General features: G+C 42.0%; 1 protein-coding gene across 1 annotated transcript in view; it reads right to left on the bottom strand.

The window, feature by feature from the left end:
• The window catches only part of ST8SIA1 (ST8 alpha-N-acetyl-neuraminide alpha-2,8-sialyltransferase 1), a 139,354-nt gene that overhangs the window by 63,220 nt on the left and 64,083 nt on the right, over nt 1–12,051 (bottom strand). Inside the window, exons 3-4 of the mRNA XM_030040824.2 lie at nt 8,366–8,475; nt 2,391–2,483 (exon numbers count right to left, since the gene is read on the bottom strand). Of these exons, the coding sequence (XP_029896684.1) occupies nt 2,391–2,483; nt 8,366–8,475 (203 nt within the window). The remainder of the gene's footprint in view (nt 1–2,390; nt 2,484–8,365; nt 8,476–12,051) is intronic.

Below are 12,051 nucleotides of genomic sequence, written 5' to 3'. Positions count from 1 at the left end.
GCCACAACATACTTGAGAGATAATTGAGATGTCAAGCCTCATCAATATCAACCTATTTAAAGGACAAAAGGAGAGGGGAAGAATGATAATGAATAATACCATTATGTGAAGCTAGTTAACATATAGCTTAGAACAGATATGTATCCATCACCAGTCTGAATGTCCTTGAATTTCATGAAAGTCTGGACTTATAAGCAGTCTTAATTCCTTAAAAAGCTTCTTTCCATAGAAATTGATTATTTGTTGACAGAGTAGTAGTCTTTTTTTCTATTTCAACTTCCAAGATTTAATCTTTTTTTTCCAACTCTGACTTAACACGCAGGAGGTAAAATAATGAGTTTGGGCAGCGTACAGGAAATATCAGTAAAATATTATTTAAAAAAAAAAATCTCTTCCTGATCAGGCAGAGGAAGCAAAGTGTCAGATCTCTCAAGAGCTCTAAGCCTCAGAGGAGGTTTCTGCCAATTTTCAGTGCTATTAATTTGTTCTCTGTGTCATTCGCAGTTACTGGTTGTATATCTCCTCTTAATCAATACACATGCATACACAGCCCACATTACTTTCTCATCAAAGGTCTTGCATTGCCATTATCATCCACTCACTTCAAGAGCTGAACACAATATCCCATTTCCTGTTGCCCGTCTATTCCTTCCTCCCTTTCTCTTTTCCCATTTCCCTCCCCCTCCACTCCTCCTTGTGATATCCCCCCTCTCACAAAGTAGCACCTTACTCTCTCCATCTGCTTCTTCAACCATCTGCTCACTCCTTCCCTTCCTCCTTGCTGGATAACTCCACAGTCTCTCTAGTGTAGCTCCATCGTCCCCCTGTAGCATCGCTAAAACTCTTTTTCCTTTTGCTCTTCTGTTCAAAATTATTAAGTACAGTGAGCTTTCCACACTAGGCCTTGATGGAGGGGAGGGTGCAAAATAAATATCCATGAGTTTAATAATCCTCCGCTTGACAAGCATAAAATCCTTTGTAAACTTCATGTTTCATACTGCTCCTCCGCATTTTATCCAAAATGCCATGGCCAAACTGATCTTATTTCCTTGGTGGGATGTTCTGGCCATTTCATCCCACTTCTTAAATCAACCTCATTAGCGATCTACGTCCCACAGGATTTTCAGATTCCCCATCTTCAGGTCCACTGCCCTGAGCAGCTCCCTCTTCTTGCCTGGCACCTGGAGCCAACCTCTGCCAATTCTGCTTGGTTTGCTTTGATCTCATCCCAAAAGCACTTCTGTGCCTTCTCCTATTCAGACACTCTCTTCCTGGAATCAGCTCTTGAAGCTGATTACTACTCCATTTCCCTCTTGCTCACCCTCTCTTTTCTACTCTGTCAAAGACTGTCATCTCTTCCACGCACAAAACTGGAGAACCCTTCAATTCCTGATAGAGAGGGGAAATATTACATTTAAATACCATCAAACATCCATTTCCAAGCCTGTGCCTTTCTTCTTTCTAAAACACCTGGCTTTCTATTATTCATTTTATTTCCCTGCTTTGCTTCCTTTCACAATCCTTCACCTCCCAGTAGCCACATTACACATTTCTTTATGCCTAATCGTTTCCTGTTCATCCCCTTGGTTTATGCCTTTTCTTTGTGTTTTTCAGTGAACATGGCAGGTTACTGCCAGACCTTGTTCTGCCTGAGAACAGCCTAACTCATTCTGGGTGATAAACAAATAACATAGCAATTAAAATTCAGGAAGGCAAAATCAGAGAGATGGCGTTGACTTCCCACCCACCCCAGCCCCCCCGCTTCCCCTCTCTCGTCAGCTACTGACATTTGGAAAATTTCAACCAACTCTAATAAACAACAAAAATTTGTCCCAGTTTCCTAAGAAATTGAGGCTTGTATGATCACAACCTGCCAATCAGTTCCATCCTAACCACTTTTGTACCCGTAAGTCAGTATCAAACAAATAATACGAAGAGAGTAAGGACCCAGAGGTTATCAGTGGTGAAGCAAAGAGAAACCCAAATTAGCATCTTCATTAACTGTGGCATGCAGCACCCAGCTGCAGCAGAGTAGTTCGGGCCACCCATTAGTATTTGCCTGGCTTGGGAGCAGCCAAAGCACCTCTGGCACGTGCCCAGCACATGGTAAAGGGAGGGAGCTGGAAGCAGTGAGGGGACTACGGTAGAAGAAAGAACTCTGTAAAAGCCAGCTTCCCTTAGTTTCCCTGCTTACAGTGAAAAGATCAGGGTTTTAGTCTTGGATTATTTCACCTAACACCAAACCATTGGCCATTTCATCTCTTCCAGATCCTTTACCAGGATCAGAAGATCACTAAGAACATAACTCTGATGTGCTGATGTCTATAACACAGATGAACCATTTTTCTTTTCGTTTCCCCCATCCAGAGAAGGAACAACATGCTGTCTACCTTTTCTGAATTATACTGGGATTTGCAGTCACCAGCTGGGTTTTCGATCCAACGTCCTTGCTGTATTCACTGGATAGAGGAGGAAGGTTGCACCTGTGCACAGAAAGACAGTCAAGATTTTAAATGACATTCAGGATTGACAGGCTTCAACCTCAGTCTTTTTTAATCTGCAAGTTCGCAGGTGGTTTGGTTTTTTTTTAAAAAAAAAGGCAAGCTGTCAGAAAATGGAAAAGTGCTGTATAAATACTCGACCAAGCTACACATTTTCCCTACTGTACCACACCTATAAGCACAATAGGACATTTTTGTACCAGATTGTGGGGAAATGTAGAAATAAAACTTTTTGCAGAGATGATCCTATGTAACTACTAAGCAAAAACAAAGACACAGACTTGGCATTTCCAACCGGCTGAAAGACTGTGGAAGAGGCTGTTATTATCTATAGCAAAGACTTTTTTTCTCCAAACTCTTTTAAAGTTCTGTTTTTCACTGTTGTCTTGTTTACCAGTATCAGGCTCCAGACTGTTACCACTCTGTGGTATTACAAGCATTACACACATCTTGCAAACAACGGGCGACTGGCATTTTTAATATTGCACTGCGGGGTATCTTCAGCGTACAAAATTTACCAAGAAAACACAGAGAAAAAATTTAAGTGGCTATTTAAATATGTGCATCTCAGTTCTGATCCCAGTCTTGTGCTGGTGGGTAGGGTGATAATGTAATAAAGAGAAAGTGACTGAGCAAATTTACTTTGGAAAGCACGGAGACAAAACTCCAAAAAACAGTAGTAGAGAGAAACTTCCAGACAATGAACAGTACTAAATGCTCTGTAGTAAAGACCTAGGAGAAGGCAGGTGCAGTAGATAAAGATGGAAATATATTCCAACAGCATCCAAGCCTATGCACTGCTCAAGAAATTACAGTCAGGAGAAAGCTACTCAATACACAGAAATTACACCAAAAATTGGTGTCAAAACCATATTTTTCTTTCAAATTCATCCAACTTTCTAAATCAAAGATATGAAGAATATTTTTAATGCTTAAAGGGCAAAAATGAAACCAAGATTCTCAAAGAAAAGTTGAATTTGGAATTTTTTCAGAACAAGACTTTCAGGTTTTTGTGTTGTTGTTTGGGGTTTTGTTGAGGTTTTTTTTTTAAGTTTTGGGCTCTTCCATAGCCAAATTCGCCCTCCAACTTTTAAGACGTCCCCATTTTCATGTGCTGGTATCATTGTTTTTCTGCAGCACGCTGAAAAAGCGCAGCACAGAGGCAGAGCGCACGAGGTAAGGAAAGGTGAGGGGCACGCTCGGGCGCCAGCCCCTGCCTCTTCCTGCTCCCAGCGACAGCGCACGCTCAGCAAACGCTGACCCTGAAGAAGAGCGTCAAGCAGCCCCTGGTTGCTTCCAGCTCTGCAGACACCCACCCCCACGGAGGACAAGGGCCCAGCACTGGAAGAGGGCGGCCAGCGGCACAGAGAGGAGTTTTTTCATGTTCACGACTTCTCCTCCCGGTACCAGGGAGACACGGGTTCCTTTGCTGCTGGTCTTACACCTGTGAAGAGCTCCATCATCTTCCTCACCGTCTTCTCCATTAAACTCTCTGTCACACTCCACTTCAGCACGCGTCTTCCAGGCAGCCAGGGTCAGTATGAAACCCTTGAGTCCCATATGCTTCCGCCGCGCTGGGAAAGTCAGTCCCGTCACAAGGAAAGCCCTCGCTTCCACAGTAGTCGCTGCCTCCTTTGGCATTTTTGCTGACTTCTGCAGCGTTCGGAGAAAGGATCTAGGTGCTTTCGACAGCAAAGCACAGCAAACCAGGCTGCGCAAATTCCTGGCTGCACCTCCACGTGTTACTGCTGTGTGCAATGCCAGTGCCCGAAGAGGGCACTAGTGTGCGCATTGTATACACTCCCCGAGATGTTGGTTAATGCAAAACATCCCACATTCCCTAAGAAAAAAAACACAGTGGTGCTAATTTGCATGTATTTGCATACAAATACCAGCTCTCAAAACCATATTCTTAAATTCGCATCATCAGGAAACGCCAAAGAGGAGGACAGCAAAGTCCCACCTGTATGGAACATACCAGAATTCAGCCACGTTCACCAAGAAAAATAAAATCTCCAGGAACATTTTCTCCTTTTCATTACTATATTTGTTAAGATGTGCACAACGTATTGAGATCTCAGGTAGGAAATAGCTTCTAGTTTGGTCTACTGCAATTTAAGATAAGCTAGACAACTTAAAAAGAAGCCAGAAAAGAGGAATCAAAATAAGAGGTTTCAGAAATTGCAATCATTGAGGAAAAAAAAGAAAAAGGAAAGACTAGAAGCACAGGGGAAACTTAATTCCCAGACATAAAGAATGATAAAACCTTAAAAATTGAAAAAGGTTTACATAAAATTAAATAAATAAATACATAAAGGCAGCAATAGGTTGCTTCCTGCACCTGCACTGGGTAGGATAAAAATCAGATTAATACTATTTGGAGAGGTTGTAGAAACCCTCTCAGTAGCAGTTTTCAATGGCAGGTCAAACAAATATTTGTGAAGCAAGATAAATAGGTGGCTTGCCTCAGAGCAGAGAGGCAGCATAAATGACCTCTGGCAGATTAGAGTTTAATGCTCTCCGATTTGAATAAACACAAACTCATAGGGCAAGCTTTTAAGAAGCCATTTTTGGTTGAAGTTCATTTAAAAGCACTATGAAGGACAAAGATATCTCCCTAGTTTTTATCATCTTAACATCTCAATAATGAAATTTCTTTCACAAGCCAATCCCAGATGCATTATTTAAACACATCTAATTCCTTTCATCAGCAAGTCTCACTCCCACCTTGTTCTACATAAAATATTAAGAAATGGCCTGAGTATGCAGAAGAAACTGGAAGAAATCAGCTGGTTGACAGAAACTTCTTGGCCTTTCAGATTATTTTCTTGAACAGGTCAGCAGAGTGCCGAGTGTTGTGCAGGTGAGGAACGCACCAAGAAACAAAAGGCTCATCCTAAGAAACTTCTTTTTAATTATCTTACCCTTGCTCCTGGTACTGAGGAATAAGTACATGAATGTGCAGGGAAGAAGGAAGTACCAGGAGAGCGTTTCAGGCCAGCATTTTTGACACAAGCCTAACTAGAAGAGTGGAACATATTGGCCTTCTACGTAGAAGACCAATATGACTTAGACCCAGCCTTTGGCAGGGCGGGGGTTGGAAATCATCAACAGGTACAGCAGTCCATGTGTGCCTTTTTCACATCTGAGACCTTCCAACTCAATAGGTAGAAACAGCTGCAAGGGTAAAATGAGAGGGATCCTTCAACCCTCAGTGGGCAGAAATGGCTCTTCTGGGTTTGGCCCAGCCAGAAGTCCATGTCCCACAGGCGCAGAAAATCCAGGCAACTTGGCTGATGCGTGTGCGTTTAGCTAGATAGTCACATACATCTACCATTTTAGAATGTTATATGTGCACATATACTAAACACTTGGGACTAATATGAATTTAACATGTAATTGCAGACATTCATTTTTATTCCTTTGTGGCACCTCGGCCAACGTCAAGACAATAATTGCATAAGGCAGCTGAAAGCCATGTTTCTCCGGACTTGTCTACAAGCCCCAAAGTGCCACCACATTTAACCTCCCCAGCTCCACCTGGGCCGGTATGGCCAGATGGCATGGCACAGCGTGATTAAAAGATAACAGCCTGGCCTCCCCAAACCAGGACAGCCACTAGTCAACTTGAAATAGTGACAAGTTGCTTCTAGTTTTGGAATCACTTCACCAGCAAACAGCTCAGAGAACTCCTCACAATCCCCTGATATTTTACAAAGAGACACCCTCTCTCTGGGAGATGTACAAACCACAGCAAAGCCATGGAAAGCGGTTGGGGGAAAGGGAGAATTGTGAGATGTAGAAATATTTCTTCAAAATCTAATGCCAAGAAAATGTGTGTCTTCTGTCAAAATACAGACAAAAACATTGCTTAGGGTTTAGTACCCAACACTTCTGTCTTAAAATAAGCATTAGCAGGAAGGGAGGGGGCAAATCAAAATTTTTTCTTAGAAATAAGGATTACAAACTTGAAAACCAGCCAGGTATCAGAAGAAGAGCCTATTATAACCACACTACCTAAACAAGTAGACCATATGCCATGCACCTTTTTCATTGCAGATGTAGTGTGCTATGCCTTAGGGGCTGAAAACTGCTGCTCTTTTAATCTCTATGTTGGTACAACTGTGTGTGTAGAAGATGCTCAGCAACGAGATGAGTTTAAGCTCATTAATTAACCTTAGTGATTACAATATATCAGAGAAGATGGCTGCAGTCATATGACAGACCTTATGGAAACACACGTAAGTGAAATCAAAAACCATGTGAATGGAAGAAAAGAAAAAGGGAAAAACCTGGCATGACATTTCACACTGCGGAAATACTTTAAAGATATTACACAAATTTCTTAAAAAAAAAAAAAAAAAAAGACGTTATGCAAGTCACTACTGTGGTCTTTCTCTCTCAGCTCTTAGATTATAGAAATCAGATTTAGAAAAGATCAACTAAATCCTGTCTTCCACCTGCTATAAAAATATTTTCTCCCAGTGGTGTATTAGTTTCTAACCCAAAAGAACTGAAACATTTTCCATAAATATGACTGCACATCACTAACACAACACAGCCTGCAGGCAGCTACTGGGATTTTTGCAGGATTCTCCCCATCACTTATTTCCAATTCAAAATAACTTCTGTACAGATAATGGTTGCTTTACCCTCCCTGGAGAGAAAAGGATTTTTCTGATCAAGCTATAACAACTTCTGTTTTTTTCAAAAAAGTTTCTATTGTTTTTGTAACTGATTGCTCCTGCAGCATTTCAATTTCCCATTGCATCTAGATAATATTACCACAGTATATACCCTGCAGTTTCTTACATTTAGTCGGTGGAACACCTAAGGAGTTTTGCAGTAATGGCAATCAGCACACTGCCTCTCTCCCCCTGTGCCTTACATCTTCTGCGAATGCTCTAAGTATACATTTCCTTTTGCCTTTAGTTTGTTGTATTTCTTTGCTTTAACATTGAAGGCATTTTTGGTCTTTGAGATGCAAACCAGAAATTACAGTTTGGTTTGCAGCAAATTTGTATGGCTTTATAATAAGCCATCAGGATCTAATAAGGAGACTTGCTAAAGTGGGTGTTCATTATGCATCCACCTCAAAACCCAAAGAAACTTCATTTCTCATCTCTTTAGGAGCATTCCTCCAGTTTCTCCCCCACAATGTTTTTCTTGTTCATGTTTAACAGGGAGGAACTAATTTCTGTCTTTCTTCCTTAAAGAATGCAGACCTAGAAAGTGCCAAATTCAATCAAAAAAGCAGTAGCTGGTTCAACATCCCTCCTGACAAGTTCTTATAACTTCAGGAAGGCTGGAGCGAAAGGAGATGTGAGGAATCTCAAAAACTTTGCATCAGGGAAAGAGGTTTGGCCTTTCCTCAGACAGTCAGCCAGAAATCAATCTTGAGGGAAGAAAAACACGGGAACATTTTAGCTTGTTCCAACTTACTACTTAAGCCTTGCCCCATAAATCAGTACCTACTCATCTTGAGTTCAGTGGGTTGCATATGACGGCATTTAGAGTTGCAAAGGACAGAGCACATTGCAGGATGAGACCCTGCCTAAGATTGCATAATTAAAGAGAAAAGCAGCTCTTCAGTCCCCCTCTGTGATGCTGCATAATGTCACAACCTCAATCTATCCATCTACAGATTGCCCCCACACTACACACCCATTTGCAGAAGCCAGTCCAAACTCTATTGCCTCTCCTCAACTTTCACCCAAATCACTTGTGTAAAACATCCTGCAAAGTGGTGGGGGTTGGGGAAACAAGGCAAATTATAATTGATTAATCTCAACTGAATAGCTTTGAAAAGTCCAAGACTTAGCAGGGGAAGGGGAGACAATGTGTCATTGAGGTTTCTGTCTTACCGCATGACAAAATCTGCTTGATCTATTTGTTTGCCGCAGCCGCTCTTTTTCAGGATTCCACCGTTTCCCACCACGGAGCATTTCTTCAGTGGCAGCTGGAAGGGAGTAGCCTAGCAACACAAAACAAGGACCAGTTTTACAGAGGAGAACACACACATCTTTGTAGCAGCCGCTCCTGGAGAACCCGGGGAGCTGGCAGGGCTCAAAGTGACGAAAGAAAAGGGTGAATTAAGAGCTGGGGGGGGGGGGGGGGGGGAAGTACGGAAATTAGCTGGTAAGTAGACATAGGACAGTTCTTATCCCCACTCCCCAAACCAGGACACAGCAAATGTGATACAGAAGATAACAACATCTCTGAAAAAACAAAACTGCCTAAAGTCCTTATGCAGATACTGACCAAGCCAGGCAGTCAGGTCAGAATGAGCCTTCTAGCCAAGCTGCAAGGACACAGGGGAAATAAGACAAGCAGGGAGAAAAAAAAAAAAAAAAGAAAAAAACACACAACATGAAAGTGACCTTCCTGAGCTGATATACAAAAGAGAGCTCTGGGGAAGAAAGGAAGGAAGGAACAGGGAACGAGGTGATGACAGAACGGCGCTGGGAATCAGGAGTCACCCTGCCTCCCTCCATGGCTGTGTCGCTGCGATGGGTCACTCCAAAGCCTTAGGCAAAGATATTTAGAGCTTGACAACAGCTCCTTAAACACTCAGCTGCCCAGACACAGCATAAATTAAAATTAGAAAGGGATCATTTTAACTGAGGAGCTCTTGTAGCCACTTAGCAGGGCATAAAAGTGCAAGGTCAAATTGTCATGCTATCCTAGGCATCAAACACAGTAATAAATTAGATCTGTATAGTCTTCTTCATTCCAGAGACTCTCAAAACTACGGGTGGGACATCTCCCTGTCAGCCCCAAGTCATTCACCTTTAGTGAGGTCAGGACACTCATTTAAACAGCACACAGTGCATCAGTACAGCCCAGCATATTAAAAAAAAAAAAAAAAAAAAAAAAAAAAAAAAAAATATGGTGGTGAAAAGACATGTGAATTTAAAGCAGTGTGATTTAGTTATAGAATGGAATTTGTCTGCAATACAAGAGTTAATATTCTCCTCATGCAAAAAACTGTGCAGGGTTTTTTTATTTATCAAACCTGTCAAAACCTGACTTGGCAGCAGAAACAGAAGTTGCTGCACGTGCCTCCAAGAATGCAAATGCCACGGTGACAGGATGCATCGCAAAACAATTCTCCTCTCCAGGAGGACAAGGTAGAACGGTGGCAGCACTTGTCCTCACTTACATGTACAGAGCAATGTCTAACACTGCAGCATGTATTCACCAGGCATTGCGACGCTGTACATGGTCCAGGAAACAGACCCAGCGTTACAGCACAAACTCTATATTTGTTAGGATTTGTATCTAATGTCTTATTTCTTTCCTTCCTTAGATTTATTTGCTTTATCTTCTTTTCTCAGCAAACTAGATGCCATTCAGCTAGGATAAAGCCACAACCTGCTTTCTAATAAAAAACATTAAAGCATTTTTCTTATCCTAACTTTGGATTAAGATATGCTAAAGCAGAAAAATAAATTTTACTTTCCTGAGGCCTGGCCACTGTTAGGAACCCAGTGATAGCACAGGAGAGCAATACTAAGTATGCAGCTGCATTCTCGTCCTGCATCTGCCTTCTCAAGAACATTTTTTAATTTACACAGTTATCGAACTAGAAGCGTATCTTGAAATTCAAAGGACATCTCATCTCTAAGGTGACCCTGACCAAATGAGAGCTCACATACTCAGTAAAGAGGGGCATGGCAGGGGGGTAGGGAGGGGAATCAGAGGAAATGTAGAAGAGATGTTTTACGAATAACAGTACCTTTCTTATTCAAGATATATCACAGCTTCTGCCAAGACAGCTAGTTATACAAAGGCAAGGCTGTGACAAAGGCAGCAGCCACTAACTTTTGCTTTTAACAGTTGTGGACACTCTGTCACATAAATTCTGTGGCTTTAGCACACGTTGAGTGGCTTTAGATCCACAAAATAAACATTTAGGAGTTACTGATTGCTTCAAAATTCTGTGAGTTGCAAACAGCCTTCGATATTGCTTGAGATGACTTGCTGTCCTTCAAGGGAGGCTTATATCCTGTTATACTCAAAGATGATAATATTAGTTGTCATTTGCATACATACTTTTGTTTCCAAAAGCACGTGAAGCTTTGAAACTCTTGTCTTTCAGAGAGTCCAACAAACAAAAGAACAAGATCAGGGCTGCCAGGGTGATTTGAGGGAGCCAAAGGAAAGTAGAAGGGGCAGATAGACTCACCATGGTGGTTGTCCCTCTGCCTAACCTGCGAAGAAATCCACTCACTCTATGGACATAGGAGGAAAACCAGACTGAACACAGTTCTCTGTGAAAAGCCACCATGTCCACAAGAGCCCACAGAAGCTTTTGCCTCCCCCAGCAAAGTACTGAAAATTCAGGACATGGCACACACATCGGACAGAGTCTACATGCCACCGTTTAGCTTAAGATGTTCAACCGATGCATTTTCCAGAAGATCATACTTACAAACTTTCTACAGACTTTATGCAAAAGACCTAGTTCCAGTACCATAATGGGGTGGGGCAGGGGGGTTGTAAAGGCCTAAGGATTAAGTGTCCCTGCTGCTTGGTGGGATTTCAGCTGTTTTGAGCTTAATGAAGAGCAACTGCTTAGGATGACCTGGGAGAAACCTGCATTTGTTATCTTGCACATGACTTTTCTTCAAACATTTCAATCACAGATCTGTATTGTTGCTGAGACTGCAGGGGCTTTTCAGGAACTCTGCCCTGAGCCCCTGTCCAAACAAACTGCCTGGTCATACGTGAATCACGCAAGTCTTAAACTCAAGTGTTACCCATAAGCAACTATGAAACATACCGCTCCTTTTCCTCTCTACAAAAGGCATTTATCTTTTCCCTCTTTCAAAGGAACAGGCTCTTTGACTTTGAAATTGTTAGGATATCACCATCCTGTAATCTAGTTAGCAGCAGCATACCCAACGCGCTGCAGGACGTTAGTGCGATGGCACACTTCCCTCCCCTCCACACCCGAAGGATGCTCATGGGACAGACAGCACAGATAAAGGCACTTAGAGGCTCTTCAAAGCTAAAATGCTGTGGGCTTCCTTCTGTGACTTCCCATAAGCATTCAACTCATGCCTGCCTATGGGCTGCCCAAAATAGGAGGCGGAAACAGCTTAAGCAAAATGGCAACACAATTAACCAAAAGGTAGTTCCAGCCCTAACACAGTAGAATTACTCAGCTTGTTACTAGCTTTCCACATCACCCCTGGGCTTTCAAGATGTTTCCCTGCATCCTCTAGCTGTTCCTACTGCTGGCGTGTCACGGTATGCACTGTGGAGTTGCATTTAATAATTAACTATCAAAACCTGGAGTTATTTTTTTCCTCTAAGGGTAAAAAACATCGAAGATGGACTTCAATAATGATTTGTTTCCTCATGCCAAGTGATCTTATGCTATCTTCATGGTGTGGGTGATCTGCCTTCAGATTTTTTTTAATGTTATGTTGGGGTTGAAGGGGTTAGAACAATGCTACAATTTGCTCCAGGGTTAAACTGGTTTTACCTTTTTGTAAAATAGACTTGGGCATTACTTGTAGTTTCAGTACAAGGCAATTTTGAA

The sequence above is a fragment of the Aquila chrysaetos genome, chromosome 17 (genome assembly GCF_900496995.4).
Source record: "Aquila chrysaetos chrysaetos chromosome 17, bAquChr1.4, whole genome shotgun sequence".
NCBI lineage: Eukaryota > Metazoa > Chordata > Aves > Accipitriformes > Accipitridae > Aquila > Aquila chrysaetos.
The sequence above is the reverse complement of the archived record's forward strand: the minus strand, read 5'-3'. Positions and strand labels throughout refer to the sequence as shown.